The sequence below is a fragment of the Schistocerca gregaria genome, chromosome 1 (genome assembly GCF_023897955.1).
Source record: "Schistocerca gregaria isolate iqSchGreg1 chromosome 1, iqSchGreg1.2, whole genome shotgun sequence".
Lineage (NCBI taxonomy): Eukaryota > Metazoa > Arthropoda > Insecta > Orthoptera > Acrididae > Schistocerca > Schistocerca gregaria.
In genome coordinates this window covers 263,920,915-263,937,345 of record NC_064920.1, presented here as the reverse complement: position 1 = coordinate 263,937,345, position 16,431 = coordinate 263,920,915, and the positions used below count along the sequence as shown (strand labels likewise).

Sequence of the window (16,431 nt, the reverse complement as noted above, 5' to 3'; positions counted from 1 at the left end):
GCTGAACACAAATTCTACAGAATTTCTGGACAGTATTCTGACTATGTTAGAAATACTCCAACTTCATCTTTCACTGAAATCTGCTACTTTGATGAGAAATGAGCGTATCACCTTCAGAAACGAAACGGAAATGTAAGCAAATGCAAATGAAAAGAAAGTTATTTCATCTATCCCGAACCTTATGATCGACATTTTTAGCACAGAACAAGTAATTTTCTTAATGTATACGTTACAGACGGTAAAACAATAACTTACCAATAATACTGAGGTACTCTGAACTAAATAGATGTGACAATTCCTACTGACTAAAGACGTTACTCATCTTCTTTGATGCTTTGAGATTTGGAAAGCACGGAAATATTAAATAACAACTGGTAGAACAGATACGACATTAGCAACCTCTGATCTCCATTTATTACTACCACTAAGAGACTGGTACGTGAAAGACATTTTGACAGCAACCAGCAAGTTATGTCAGAAATAAATGAATATTTTGCGAACTGTCCAAGGAAACCGAAAAACAGAAATGCATAACAGTACTGCAACCACATTAGACCAAGTCCCATGACTTGGAAGGGGACTGCCTTGTAGAAGCAAGGTAAAATTCAGTATTTTTTCCATGGATGAGTCTTTTAATAATCCTGTAATTGTTACGATAATCGTCACGCAGTAAAAGCATTTAAAGGGGAGAAAGGTGGAAAGTAAAGAATATATGAGCTGCATAAACTGGAGGAATCGGAGGTTGTTCAGAGTTCTAAAGAGAGCATAACGCAACGACTGACAAACAGGCGGAAGAAATTCAATAGAGGAAGGCTGGACAGCTTTGACATACAGAAGAGCGAAGACAGATGCCGGCCAAACAGAAAAAGACAAGGCTCAGTTGAATTGGTAGGAGACATTGCGTATTTTATTATCGAAAGGAGATAATATAAAAAGGCAACAACTGTAACTGGGACACTGCCTGAGAATAAAGATGAACTGCCCACAAGAGAAGAAGGCGACGAAATTAAACGGCACGGTTGACAGTGTATGTGATATTGTTTTAGTGATTACAATACAGAGTCAAACGTACAGAGAACTTGGCAGTGTGAGCGAACTCGTCACTTTCACGTTACATACACTCTTTCCAGGATTCTTGAATTGGTTTGGTTCCGAACGGTGTTATAAGGCCATTACATACCGTCCTAAAAGCAAAGTGACCGACATCGTATCTGACTCGATCTTTAAATCCTATATACTGGCAGTGAGTCGGAGTTGAGGTGCGAAAAGGTGCCACACACATTCTATCAGAGACAGTTTGAATATCTTGCTGACACGACGTATATTGTTCATAGAGACTCGTGCCATCTGTTTATGAGCATTCTCCTGTTGAGAAATTGTATCACAATGCTATCACATGAGAGTTAACGACAGCATACAGAATGACACTGACTCACCGTGGTGCTGCCAGAGTTCCCTCAAATACTACTAGGCGTGATCTCAGGTCATGTCCGATAGCATCGCATATCCTGACGTCAGGAGTGATACCGCTATGCATCTCCATAGTACTGGAAGAACGGGACCTAATCCCCGGGTCGCGACCATATTAGCCAATGATGGCAATCCGGGTAGTGCAAAATTGTGAATTATTGCTGATCACCATGCTATGATTCTTCAGTGGTCCATTATTCCCGGTCATGGGATCATTCCAAACGCAACCTTCAATGTTATGTTGTTAACGGAGCTTAGGCATGGAAGAAGAATCTCCTTGTACGACAGCTCGTAGTCTCCGACCCATGGCGTGGGACGATACAGAATTTTACAGGGAATCCATCACTTTTCCTCAGATGGCACCCATTACGGCAATCCTCCTTTGTTGTTGTCAGACGTGATCGAAAACAATCTTAGAAAAAGAGTGTGCTTGCTCTCATGTTCCCGTGCAGTCAAACATCGGGCGATTTCTAATTCCCAATCCTCGGCAAATCAGCATATTGGACGAATTTAACAGCTGATCAAATGGAGACCCACAAAGATACCCATTTCAGCACTGTCAGATCCTGATAATGCTTGCTCATATGAGTATGTTACATCTTCGTGTGACTCACAGTAATCTGCCATTATACGACACTGTTTACGCTCCTTATATACGCTACCAGATCTGATAACAACACCAAACAAGAATAAAACCAATCCACTGTGGTGCCATTTTGCCTGCCCCAGAGAACTACGACTCATTTACATACGCACCGGTGGTGTGCATGTATATAGAACTAAAATACGGCTACGCCTTATGGGTGCTTAATTATTATCTTTTCTTCGTTTTCAGACTGCACAAATAGAGTTAGATGTCCAAGAAATGAGATTAACAGAAATACAAGATGACAAAGACAAAATGGTTAAAGGACAAATGGAAGTTGTAGTAAGCTTCGAGACTGTGGGAAAGATAGATGCTGCAGATAGGAACTTGGAGGGAAAGAGAAGCAGTGTATGTATGCCGAGAGATTAGATAGTAAGTCACTTCTAAGCAAAGAAGAGGATGTTGTCAAGTAGAAGGAATACTTAGAAGGGGTATTCACGAGAAATGAATTTGAAGACACTGTTTTACAACGGAGGGGAGGGAGAGGTTGAATGGCCAGCCATGACAGAACTATTCCATTTAGTGTAAAAGATATATGAGACTGGGGAAATACCCTCATAGACTCATAGAAGAATGTAATAATAACTCTCGCTTCCCACGCCCGGGTTCCCAGGTTCGATTCCCAGCGGGGTCAGGGATTTTCTCTGCCTCGTGATGGCTGGGTGTTGTGTGATGTCTTTAGGTTAGTTAGGTTTAAGTAGTTCTAGGGGACTGATGACCATAGATGTTAAGTCCCATAGTGCTCAGAGCCATAATAAGAACAATTCCAAAAAAGACATGTATATTATCGAACTATGAGTTTAATAAGTCATGGCTGCAAAATACTGATACTAATTGGTTGCGTAAGAATGGAAAAACTGGTAGAGGCTAATTCCAGGTAATATCTGTTTGGGTTGAGGAGAAATGAAAATACGAGACAATGCTTGGTGTTTGACGTGTTTTGGAAGATAGGTTAAATAAATTCCAAATTTAAGTATATCTTATTTGTAGATTTAGGGACAGCTTTTGACAGTGTTGACTGTATTGCATTCTTTGACATTCTAAAACCAGCAGAGAAAAAAAGTTGCAAGCAAAAAGTTATTCACAACTTGTACAGAAATCACAGTGCAGTTATAGGCATCTAACGACGTCAAAAGTAAACAATAGTAGATAAGGAAATGAGACAATATTGCATCCTGTCTCCGAAATAATTCAATCTGTACTTCGTCTAGCTGTGAAGAAATTCAGAAAGAGAATTAAAGTCCCGGTAGAAGAAATAAATCTTATGATGTTCACTGATGGCACTGAAATGGAAAAGACATGGAAAAGTACTTCGAACAACAGTTGAACAGAACGTATAGTGTCTTCAAAACAGGCTGTGAGATGAATATCAATGACAATAAACCAACGGATATAGTGTAGTCGAATTAAATCAAAGGAAATCGTTTACGAAATGAAATACTAAAAGAAACCGATGCGTTTTGCTATTTCACCAGCAAAATAACAGACGATGAGTGAAATGCAGAAAATATTAAATGCACGCTGTCGAAACTCAGCTACGTTTGGCGCCTTATTTCTTAATCCAATTTCCTCAGCATCGCCTAATTTAATTTGACTAAATTTCATTTCCTTTGTTTCACTTATGTCGGTATTCATTCTATAAACGCTTTTCAAGATACTATGCATTTTGTTAAACAGATTTTAGAAGTTTTTTGTCGCATATCAGAATTTCAATGTCATCAGCAGGCCTTTTCAAATTTCTCATTAGTTTCCTTTACTGCTTCCTCAATGTGCAGACTGAATAACAAAGAAACTACTCAGTGTCCACCTCCTCTCTCCTGTCTTCTTTTGGTTCGTTCGACCCATTTACATGCATTTTGGTTTCTTGTGTACGAACTTCGCTCCATGTATTTTACCCCCAATACTTTCAGGGTTTTATAGAACGTTTCCAGCCAACATTGTGAAAAACTTCCCCTATGTCTATAATTGCTACAATCGTAGGTTTTCCTTACTTTAGCCAATAGCTTTAGGATCCGTATTTTCTTCGGGTGCTACTACACTTCTTCGGTTCCCAACTGACTTTTCCCTAGTTTCGATTCTGACACTTATTGCATCTTTCCATAGATAAGGTGTGTCACAATTTTTCAACAGTGACTTGTTAAACAGGTGATTCGGAAGACGCCTTCCAACACGTAACTTGTTTAGCAATGGAATTATTAAATTCTTGTTGAACTTGGCGGGCGCCATTCAAAATATGAAGTGGAACAATATTGTCATTGTTGGTTCTGCCAATGTTGGTTTGCTCCAGAAGCCTTGTCAAATTCTTCTAGCAATATTAACCATCCATCTCACCTACATCCACTTCCTCTTCTCTTTGCATGAAACTGTCATCAAGTTTCTTTCCATTATATAGCTCTTCTATGAACTGTCCTTTCCTTCCCAATCTTAAGCTCTCAGCACTGTAGTGGATTATTATCTGAGGTATTGATGTTGACACAGACTCTTTTCTCCAGATGTTTCTTCAACTTTCCTTTAACAGCTAACTGTAATATAGTGCAGCGTGATTCTTATTTAGCCATTTCACCCTTTCCACTATGCGCCTCCTATCAATATTTAGGCGTCCATATTCCATTTAGTGTTTAACTTGCTACATTATCTTCTTTGTTTTCTAAGCATTTCTTCTAGGCTTCTCCTTGCTGCCTTTTTCTCTGTTGCCTTCACTAATTCATCTCTCAAAGCGTCCCATTCCTCTCCTGCTGCGTTCCTTTCCTTGTTTTGGTTAGTAATTACCTCATGTTCTCTTTTAAACTTTCAGCAAACTCTGTTGTGGCAACTTATCCAAGTCCAGTCACATCAATTTCCTATATTTCTAGCAATTCCTCATCCTCAATCTGGGATTCCTAACCAATGAATTATGAACAGAATCCAGGCCTTATTCTGGAAATGTTCTAGTCACCTATTTTACCATTACGTTATATAAAGTCTTATGAATTCGCACATATTTTCCACAGATACAATTACCTTTCATTTTTTTAAAATCAAGCCACTTCTGTATTTCAATCGTGTGTTCCAGAAAACTCCACCAGGTTGCTCCCGCTTTCATTCCTTTCCCCAGTCCACATATTTTTCCTACCGCTGCTTTCCTTCGTGTCCTATTATCTAATTGCAAGTCACATTCAGAACTATACCTTTTTGTAAGTTTACGAGGTCTTCCTGTAACTGTTGCTCTTGTCCCTCCTTCATTTTCATAATTTACAACACTGAACGAACAACCAAGGAGCCAGCCAGCATTTCCATTCATTTTCCTACTGAAGTTTTTGTGTGTCTCGTATCCTAATTGGTGAAACTATAATTCGTCATTCCTCTGTAATTACGAAGAGGTCATTAGATATAAGAAACCGATTTAATAATAATCATGTGTTAAGTTGTTGCATATAAACCAGAAAAACAGTCACATACGAGATAAATGTGAGCACCCGTGCAACGAACAGCAGTAGACTGAAGAATTTACGAGGGCGAGGTGCGTTCATTTCGTTGGAAATATAAATGTAAGTAGTCGATATCATCACACGGCGTATCGCGCGTGGAATTGTGAGAACAGCGATTGATTATAAAACCTAATTATTTGCAGTATTGACTTATGGAAGAAGAGGCGAAGCAGAAGCCCTAAGTCTTGCGTCTGTTGAGGTGCATTGAGAACACGGCCTAGGTGAACGATGTAGAACAATTTTATTGAAAAGGACATACATCAAAATGCTCCTCCTTTCAAGAGAAGTTAATCACTACAATAGTTAGCAAAATTTTGTCATTAACGGCTGAAATTAGACAAACTTGGAAGCCATTAATGACGAAAAAAAGTTAATGTTCACTTGCAACCAGAAGGAAATGACTCAGTGAAGGCAGACGCCTGTAGCAACTTCCTGCTCCTCTTCGATGCAGAGAGAAAGTCATGATGATTCTAAAGGCAGACACTGGCGGCTCCCTCAGTGAGTGGTGACAGCTGCTGCACGGGATTGTATGTGGTGAGGATTGCTGCCGAGAGAGTGACTGAAGAACTGATTGTGCAGCCAGCGCTTGGCCTAGAATTCTACGAAAGATGCTCGGAGTGGCTTTGTGTCATCCTAAATACCCAAGTGGCCCACAAAAGCAAACAGGTCTGCGGAGCCGTCAACCTACCGCTGCACTTTCTCAGCAGACTGCTGGCCCACGAGGCAGCGTGCATGGTCGAAACCCCTTCACGGTCAGGCAGCTGGTATACCATTGCTGTTTGAAGAGTAGCCGGTCTGTAGGACGTACAATCCACACACAGCAAAAAGTATGAAAGCAAGAGCAAGAAACTCAGAAACCTTTCTTATTCTCTCGTAGATATTTTATTACATGGCTGCTGAATGTTGACAGATGTTTCTCATCTCTCATTCCTCGTTCGGAATTAGGCGTGTTATCATAGAATAGTTTGGAGCTTTACCCATATGTGCTCCACATCTCAGTCCTTGAGCTGAATGTACACAAATCGGGAAAAAACAATGACCACAACTCACTGTGAAATCGATTGACGGATACTGGCATCGTGGTCACGTAACGTTGCAGGGAAAGTATATAAGTTGAGTTGACCTGATTCGAGAATCTTTTATTACTGCAAGGGTCAGAAGTCAGAAATAAGGTAATCCTAATATATCAGAGACTTTACCAGATGAGACACTGTCGTGACCCAACGCCTGGTAACGAGCATACTGTAAACAAGAAGCTGGTTGGCTGTTCGTGTGCCACCATCTGGCCATGTATAGAAGTGGCTGAAGGACGAGAAACCATGAGTAGGCGACAAGGTGTTGGACGCCCATGCTTCATCATGGAGTTTGGAGGTCGTAGGGTCGCCCACCCCATAAAGCAAGATAAGCGATGGTCTGTGGCCGATCTGACAACTCAGCACGATGGCAGCAAGGTATAAGTGCTTCAAAGTCCGTCCTCATAGCTGAGTGGTCAGCGTGGCGGAATGCCATGCGAGGGGCCCGGGTTCGGCTCCCGGCTGGGTCAGAGATTTTCTCCGCTCAGGGACTGGGTGTTGTGTTGTCTCTATATTAATTTCATCTTTATCAATACGCAAGTCGCCGGAGTGGCATGATCTAAAAAGACTTGCACCAGGCGACCGTCTTACCCGACGGGAGGCCCTAGCCACACGATATTTCAGTTTCATTTCAGTGCATCAAAGCGCACCGTTCAGTGTTCATTGTTGAAAATAGGTATCTGCATCGAAAGGCTGTCATCATCAATTTACAGTTGTAGTGGGCTTAGGATCACCGAGATTTGAAACTTCCTGACACATTAAAACGTGCTCTAGGTTGTGACTAAGCCAAGCCTCCGCAGTATCCTTTCTTTCGGGTGAGCTGGTTCTGCAAGGTTCGCAGGAGACCTTCTGTAAAGTTTGGAATGTAGGAGACGAGGTACTGGCAGATGTAAAGCTGTGGGGACGGGCCGTGCGTCGTGCTTGGGTAGCTGATTTGGTGGAGCACTTGCCCGCGAAAGGCAAAGGTCCCGAGTTCGAGTCTCCGTCTGGTACACAGTTTTAATCTGCCAGGAAGTTTCATATCAGCTCACATTCCACTGCAGAATGAAATCTCATTCCGGAAACATCGAGATTTGATCATGTATCAATGAGAACGAGTCACTTGGTAGAGGGAGGGACATTCCTTGTTGCACTGAACAGAGAATCTGTCTGTGTATGCCAGAAAGCAGCTGAACGACTGCTCAGAAGATGCCTCATGGAGCAGGCGGAGGCGGGTGAGGGCAGTATTATGGTATGGAGCGAACTCACTACCATTTGCATGGGGCCTATAGTAGTAATATAAGACACCATGACACCTGTGGACAACGATAATGTTATTACAGAACATCTGCATCTCTTCGTGCTTCACGTCTTTCTCGACATCTCACATTAAGATAACAATTTTTGTCACAAGGATAGAATTAAAAAAAAAACCAAATCGGCGTGTAATTTACGGGGAACTGAGTGAACTATAAATAGATGTCTTGTGCCTCATACGTCAAAAACCTACCGAGAACGTCGAATCCCTGGTGTACTGCGATGCAAATCAGCGTGAACTTGGTATTAATCAGGAGGTCATGATGTTTTCGCTAGTCGTTGTACGTTGCTGACTCGTCAGATACCCTACAGGTTTTTTTTTTTCCTTCCACTGTAGGGGTAATGCCTGACGCTGGTACGTGTTGCAGGTACGTGCTGCCGCTGTCGACGATGGCGTACCTGTTCGTGCGGGTGTCTCAGGAGCTGAAGAGTCAGGGCGGCCCGCTGGCCGTGATGATGTACGAGGCTCGCGGCCGCGACGAACACGGCCGTAGCCACTCGGCCTGCCACAGCTACAGGTGAGGCGCGCGGCATGGGCGGCGCTCAGCAGCGGAAAATCCTACTGCACAACACTCCCAATCACAAATACAGGACATGTTCGAGGCTGTTAGTTGCTTTGCTACTGCTAAAACTTTCGGGTGTAAGGTCATGGTTCACGAAACGCTTCTATTCCTAACGTTTCTCGCAGAACTTGCGCTGAACATCTTCAGAGGCGTTGCTCCTTCCTGGAATCTTGCCGACTGGTACGCCTCTGAAAATATTTCGGGCAGTTCTTTACTACACGTTTGGAACGGATAAATTTCGGGAATCATGACCTTGTACCCCGACAGGTTCATTCGCAGCAATGTCATTCGGTCGTGAATGCCTTCATTTTGTAATTTGCATTCTCCTAATAGTCTTTACCTGTCGACTCTCAAGCACAATGACCTCCTCCATGTCAAGTCGCACGTATTCCGAAAACTTCGTCATAGGAAACGCAAATTGTGCTCTTCTCGCATGACAACCTGAAACCCATATATCGAGGCAGTCAGACAGTTGCAGGTGTCCTTGTGTCCCGGTAATCATGTAGCTCGTTTTCACAACGAGTTAAATTTGTCACTACACACGGTACATCTTGGAAGGTACCAAGCAGCGTATTATCGACAGATGTAGGAGTAATTTCTGGAGTGCCCAATGGAAGTATTTTGAGGCCCTTCCGGTCGTTGCTTTGCATTAATTACCTGCCAGGAAAAACTGCGCACGGTAAATGATAACAGCCAAATAGTTTCAGGAAAAGATTTATTAAAATTCTTGACCACGGTTACGGTATATCTAAATATACCTTCTTCAGAAGTAAAATGCACTAATATCACATCCTCCACTGGAAATACATAATACTATTGAACTACTTAAAGCTCTAAGTTATGGGAGACTGATGACTTGAGAAGTTAAGTCCCATAGTGCTCAGAGCCATTTGAACCATTTTTGTAGCCATGCCTTCACTGTCCAAGGCGTGCACACAGTCCAGTTGACTTCAGCACTAGCAACTCACTCGTGATGCCTTTCAAAGTGTGAAGGAAATTTTGTATTTGCCCGTGTTGTATTAAATATTTTTACCTTGTGTTCGTAAATTCGTCTGAAAAATATTTGTACAGTATTAACCACACGAAATATTTCATCTGCTGCCAGTTGCCGAAACGATCACATGTTCTTTTGGTAGTACTGTCAACTATTTATTTTGTGTAAAATGGATCAGGGAATTTGTATTAAATTGTGCTAAAAACGGAATGTAGTGCAGCAAAGTTTTAGAGGTATTACATTCGCTTTTAGTGACACTTCTATCAGTAAAATAAGAGACTACGAGTGATATAAGAATTCTTTAATTTCGAACAAAAACGTCGAAGAATTCAGGATGTTCAGGACTTACTAGATGAAGTCATCGACGATGGAAAACTGCTGCAACACGTCATAATAGGTGATGAAACATGGGTTGAGGCGAAAATGAGTCGAAACTAAGGTTCATTCGTCTCAGTGGAAGCGTTTCGGATCTCCAAGACCAAATAAATCTGGAAGTAGCCGGTCCGATGTGAAGTTTATGGTTTTTAGGTTTTAACATCATAGCCGGCCAGAGTGGCCGCGCGGTTCTAGGCGCTACAGTCTATAGCCGAGCGCTCGCTACGGTAGCAGATTCGAATCCTCCCTCGGGCATGGATGTGTGTGATGTCCTTCGGTTAGTTAGGTTTAATTAGTTCTAAGTTCTAGGCGACTGATGACCTCAGAAGTTAAGTCGCATAGTGCTGACAGCCATTAACAGCATAACCATTTTCCACAAGATGGAACGATAAAATTACAACTTCAACGGCGCTTTTATGAAGCATTCAAAGAAAGAAAGAACAAAACTAAATTTGTGCTGAAGCACTTAATAGATTTGGTGATCCCTTGATGCGTTAGAACGTGTCCTACAAACCGATCGTTTCTTCTAGTCACGTTGTGCCACAAATTTCTCTTCTCACCAATTATATTCAGTACCTCCTCATTAGTTACGTGTTCTAACCATCTAATCTTCAGCATTATTCCGTATCACCACATTTTGAAAGCTTCTATTCTCTTGTTGCCTAAACTATTTATTGTCTATGTTTCACTTTCATACATGGCTATACTATATACAAATACGTTCAGAAACGGCTTCCTGACACTTGAATCTATGCTCGATGTTAACAAATTTCTCTTCTTCAGAAACACTTTCCTTGCCATTGCCACTGTACATTTTATATCTTCTGTAATTTGTCCACCATCAGTTATTTTGCTCCCCAAATAGTAAAACTCCTTTACCACTGTAAGTGTCTAATTTCCTAATCTAATTCCCTCAGCATCACCCGACTTAATTCGACTACATTCCATTACCCTCGTTTTGCTTTTGTTTATGTTCATCTTATATCCTCGTTTCGAGACACTGTCCTTTCCATTCAACTGCTCTTCCAAGTCCTTTGCTGCCACTGACAGAATTACAATGTCATCGGCAAACCTCAAAGTTTTGATTTCTGCTCCATGGATTCTAATTCCTACTCCGAATTTTTCATTTATCTCCTTTACTGTTTTCTCATTATACAGATTGAGCAACATCTGTGATAGGCTACAACCCTGTCCCACTCCCTTCCCGACCACTGCTTCCCTTTCGTGTCCCTCATCTCTTATAACTGCCATCTGGTTCCTGTACAAATTGTAAATAGCCTTTCACTCCCTGCATTTTACCCTTGCCACCTTCAGAATATGAAAGAGAGTATTCCAGTCAACATTGGCAAAAGCTTTCTCTAAGTCTACAAATGCTAGAAACGTAGGTCAGTAGGGTCAGTATCGCCTCACGTGTTCAAACGTTTCTACGGAACCCAAACTGATCATCCCCGATGTCGGCTTCTACCAGTTTTATCATTCGTCCATAAAGAAATCGTGTTGGTATTTTGCAGCTGCGACTTATTAAACTGATAGTTCGGTAATTTTCACATCTGTGAACACCTGCTTTCCTTAGGTTTGGAATTATTATATTCTTCTTGAAGTATTTCGCGTGTCACACACATCTTGCTCACCAAATGGTAGAGTTTTTTTTTAGGGCTGGCTCTCCCAAGGCTATGTTGTCTACTCCAGGGGCCTTGTTTCAAGTTAGGTCTTTCAGTGGTCTGTCAAATTCTTCGCGCAGTATCATATCTCCCATTTCATCTTCATCTGCATCCTCTTCCATTTCCATAACATTGTCCTCAAGTATGTAGCCCTCTATATACTCCTTCCATCTTTCTGCTTTCCGTCCTTTGCTTAGAACTGGGTTTCCTATGAGCTCTTGATATTCATACAAGTGGTTCTCTTTTCACCAAAGGTCTCTTTAATTTTCCTGTAGGTAGTATCTATATTACCCCTAGTGACATATGCCTCTACATCCTTATATTTGTTCTCTAGACATCCCTGCTTAGCCATTTTGCACCTCCTATCAATCTCATTTTTGAGAATTTGTGTTCCTTTTTGCCTGCTTCACTTACTGTATTTTTATATTTTCTACTTTCATCAATTGATATGAGATGCGGTAAGGAAATTATGTAAGTGGGACGGAAACGAATGGTGAGTCATTCTACTGACAATAGGAGCTGCACATAGGGAAATCTAATGGCGCCTCTTAGACATATAGCAGAAAGACATTGCCCGGCACCTGGAGACAAACTTCTCGGAAACGGCGACACCAGTCGGTTGTTAACGTGCTACTGTCGTGTCTACCAAATGTGAAATCACCCGTGTGAGACAAGGTGTCAAGGGTAACGCTTCATCTCATGACGTTGAGCTCGGAGGCTTGCCCGGTCTATAGGGCAGAATGGGGGATGATCCGTTTCAGGTCTGACGACAGAGTACACCGCTGTTGAAGGCTGGTGAAGGCACAACTGTGTCGAGGCACACGGTTCAGCGCGTCCCGCTCCATAGCGGACGACCTCTACTTGTCCCAGTGTGGAGCAACTGTATCGACAATTATTGTGATTTTGACACAGGATCGTCGAGACTGGACCGTGGATCGTAGGAAACGTGTCGATAAATTGGATGATACATGTTTTGTTACACCACGTCCGTCATCACATATGCGTGCCCCGTCAGCCAGGCGAACAGCTTCTCGACACATCGACTACAATACGGACGCCGGCCAATGAGGGCAGTGTTAAGCAATGTGAAACACCCACCTACGTTTCCGTGTGACCTAAACAATAGGAAAAGGCACCATGGCAGCTGTGGACTATGTGAGCTTCATTGTCAAGGACCTGCATGTCTTCATTTTTGACATCTTTCCATACGACGATGACAAATTACAGTTGTATAAACGTTGTCTTAAAAGGTCACAATCGTACAATAGTGATTTGAGATGCATGATAGCGAACTCACGTCGATGTCTAGGACAGCGAATTCTCCTTATCTCAACCCCAACGAAAGACATCTGGGAAGCCGTTGGGTGACAGTTATAGGCCCACAAACTACTGGTCCAATAATGCTTGGGATTTACGTGTTTTGTGCTTAGACATCTAGTGCCTCGTACTTCCGGAAATCCGCCAAGAACGTGTTGAATCATTGTCACGCTAAACTGGTACTATGCTGGTTTCCAAACACCATTAAGCCACTGTCCTCCACCGACACCGTTCCCCTACCAGGCCTAGTCCGTCACACCCTCTAAAATTACAGCTGGTAATGGTGTTCGGAAGCCACAGGTGGAAAGAAAGCCTAATTGTTACTTCGCTTCCTCACAATAACTATGAAACACGCAATCGAGTCTCAGTCTGTCACAGATTTCTGTCACTATATTTTCTTTCCACTTACTTGTATCATGCCATGTACCCAAGAACATCAACTTTTTTCCACTTAGTCTGACATATTTATTTACCCCTCATGTTTGTTGTCAAAATAGTTTCAACTTAGACATCTACTGTTTTTATAGCTAACTTTTTGAATCTACTTCCCCAAGTAAGTAATAAACATTATGGATCTAAGGGCAGTTCCACACATACAGTGTTGCCGCCTCCGTTTTTATACCCTAAAGTTCCAAAGTAACTGGTAGAGGCATGCGTATTCAAATACAGAGACATGTGAACGGGCAGAGTACTGCACTGCGGTCAGCAACGCCTATAAAAAAACAACACCTGTTCAAATGGTTCAAATGGCTCTGAGCACTATGGGACTCAACTGCTGTGGTCATTAGTCCCCTAGAACTTAGAACTACTTAAACCTAACTAACCTAAGGACATCACACACATCCATGCCGAGGCAGGATTTGAACCTGCGACCGTAGCAGTTGCACGGTTCCGGACTGCGCGCCTAGAACCGCGAGACCACCGCGGCCGGCACAACACCTGTATGGCGCCGATGTCCGATCGGTTACTGTTGCTACAATTGCAGGTTACAAGATGTAAGTGATTTTGGACGTGTTATTATAGTCAGCCCACAAGCGACGTGACACAGCATCTCCCAGGTAGCGATGAAGTGGAGATTTTCCTGTACGACTATTTCACGAGTCTACAATGAACATCAGGGATCCGTCTGAACTTCGAATCTCCGACATCGTTGCGACCGGAAGAAAAGTCAGCAAGAACGGGACCAACGACGACTAAAGAGAATCGTTCTACGTGACAGAAGCACAATCCTTCCGCAAATTGCTGCAGATTTCAATCTGGGCAATCAACAAGTGTCAGCGTGCGAACCATTCAACGAAATATCATTTATACGGCCCTTTGGAATGCACAATGGAATGTGTACCTACACAGAAATTTCATCTGCGAACTCTGTCCAGCAGGCAGGACAATGCGATGCCATACACGTCCAGATATGCTATAGAGTGACTCCAGGAACACTCTTCTTTGTTTAAACACTACCGTTCTGCACCAAACTCCCCAAATATGAACATCATTGAGAATATCTGGGATGCCTTGCAAACGTGCTGTTCATAAGACATTTACACCCCTTCGTATTCTTATGGATTTAAGGACAGCCCTGCAGAACTCATGCTGTCGATTCCCTCCATCACTAGTTGAGACATTAGTCGAGTACATGTCACGCCGTGTTGGAGCACTTCGGCGTGCTCGCAGGGCCCTACACGATATTACGTAGGTGCACCAGTTTCTTTTACTCTTCAGTGTATAATGACCACGTATCTACCACGGTACGTTACTGACGGGCAATCTCTCCGAGTAATTAAAATTGTTGCTCAAGTTTTTTCTTAGAGTTCGTCAACATCTCAACTAGACTTATCTTGACACACTATATTCCTTCACCAGCGCTTACACCTTATTAAACCTCGTTTGGTATTCTATGGGCTTTGGATTCGACAGAGTTTGGGTGCTGTCGTGCTGTAATGAATCAGATAGTCTTGCGTGTAACTAGAGACAGAAATTTCATCTACGAACGGTTTGCAGTGGGCAGGTCACACTGAGTCGCTCGCTTCATGGAAGGTGTGCGCTAAGTTTTGTTGTGGCTCCCACTGGGCCAGACAGGAAGCAAAAACAATTTGCGCCAAATGTAGTTGTGCTGTCGGAATCAAAATTAATTCACCGTTCAAGAAGTATAGACGGTATAAATCTCATACTGGCAACAACAAGAAAAACTGTCATGAAAACGAGAAAGAGATTGGATCAAAAATAAATATCGATTTTATGAAGTGTTTTCAGAAATAATTTTCTTGGAATGTACCCATGTATGGAAATAAAACGTTGGCGACAAACAGTTCAGGAAATGAGTGAATAATTTTTTTTTAATTCTAATTTTACAAAAGAATACGTAAGATCAGAAGATTATATCAGGTAACCAGAAAGGGATACTAATTCGAATATGAGGAAAAAAGAATTTTATGGTACAATTTGACTAAAAGAATCAATACTTTGATTGGACCCATCCTGAGGTCTTAAGCAGTAGTTAATTTCCTGAGATGTTGGGATGGCAGTCACACAGTGCTGTATTCCAAGCCGAAAATTGTCAGTTTCTTCTCAGGATGCAACATAACTACCAGTGACAGTCTCACTATAATCCACGTCCTTATTAAAGTCACAGTGCATACAGCTTAACTCAAGTGAAAAGTCTGAATATTTGTTACCCTAGTTCATGAATCGTGAAGAACACACAAATCTGAAGAGTAAAGTCAAATGATCACTTTTTTTTTTTTGCAAAAAATCGAAACTAAGAGAGGTAAATGACCCTCTGGATGTTAAGTCCAAACTAAGAAAGTTAAATAATCGCTTAGACGCTAAACAAGTACTTATTGCCGGGGAGAGCTAGATGTTCGGCAAATGGCGTCCCGATGATCAAGGCTTGTATGTTTTCTGAAGTCTAACGTAACTCATTGAAGTGGTGCTGCAACCGGAACTGGAGCTTTGGTGCTCCAAAAATATCGGATCTGCGGAAGGTTATGTGTCGCGCTCACTTGCTGTCTCGTGGTAAGCGCTGGGAAATAATATTTTGTGTGCCCGCTGGTAAAGGCGGTATTTTTATTGCTGTCGTCTGCGGGATTGGGCAACCCGGCAAACCTGACTGTACTGCAGTATGGCCTAAATTGAAGGCTGCAGGTAAACAGAGACTCTAGTTCCAGGGATGAGGTTCAAGTGAATGGAAGCTGCGGTAGTTACTTGGAGGCGAAGATGTGCGGGATAAAATAGCTTGAAGAGTGGCATGAAACCAGTTTTCATACTGAAGAGTTGAAAAACAACTTTTCTTACCTGGGGTTACGTAGCCGGAGAAACAAGAAACTAATGCATTGTAACTATGGTTATTGCAGTTTATTTGTTGTGTGTAAGTGGACTGTAGTGTGAAATCCAATTTTAAGACTTATCCTCTGTGCTGCACAGAGGAAAACGGAAAACCGCGAAATTTTGGCACGTATCATGGTTTTTCTACATAAATATTTTGCCTCGCACTATGCGACACATATATTTAAATCTTTTTTGTGTAGCGTTTAATTTTCGACAATTTGCACTCGTTGCACTTCTTTTTACAA

The 16,431-nt window shown here is 42.2% G+C and overlaps 1 protein-coding gene across 1 annotated transcript in view; it reads left to right on the top strand.

The window, feature by feature from the left end:
* Positions 1–16,431, top strand: part of LOC126339987 (prolactin-releasing peptide receptor-like) — a 552,558-nt gene that overhangs the window by 423,122 nt on the left and 113,005 nt on the right. Inside the window, exon 5 of the mRNA XM_050001677.1 lies at positions 8,321–8,470. Within this exon, the coding sequence (XP_049857634.1) occupies positions 8,321–8,470 (150 nt within the window). The remainder of the gene's footprint in view (positions 1–8,320; positions 8,471–16,431) is intronic.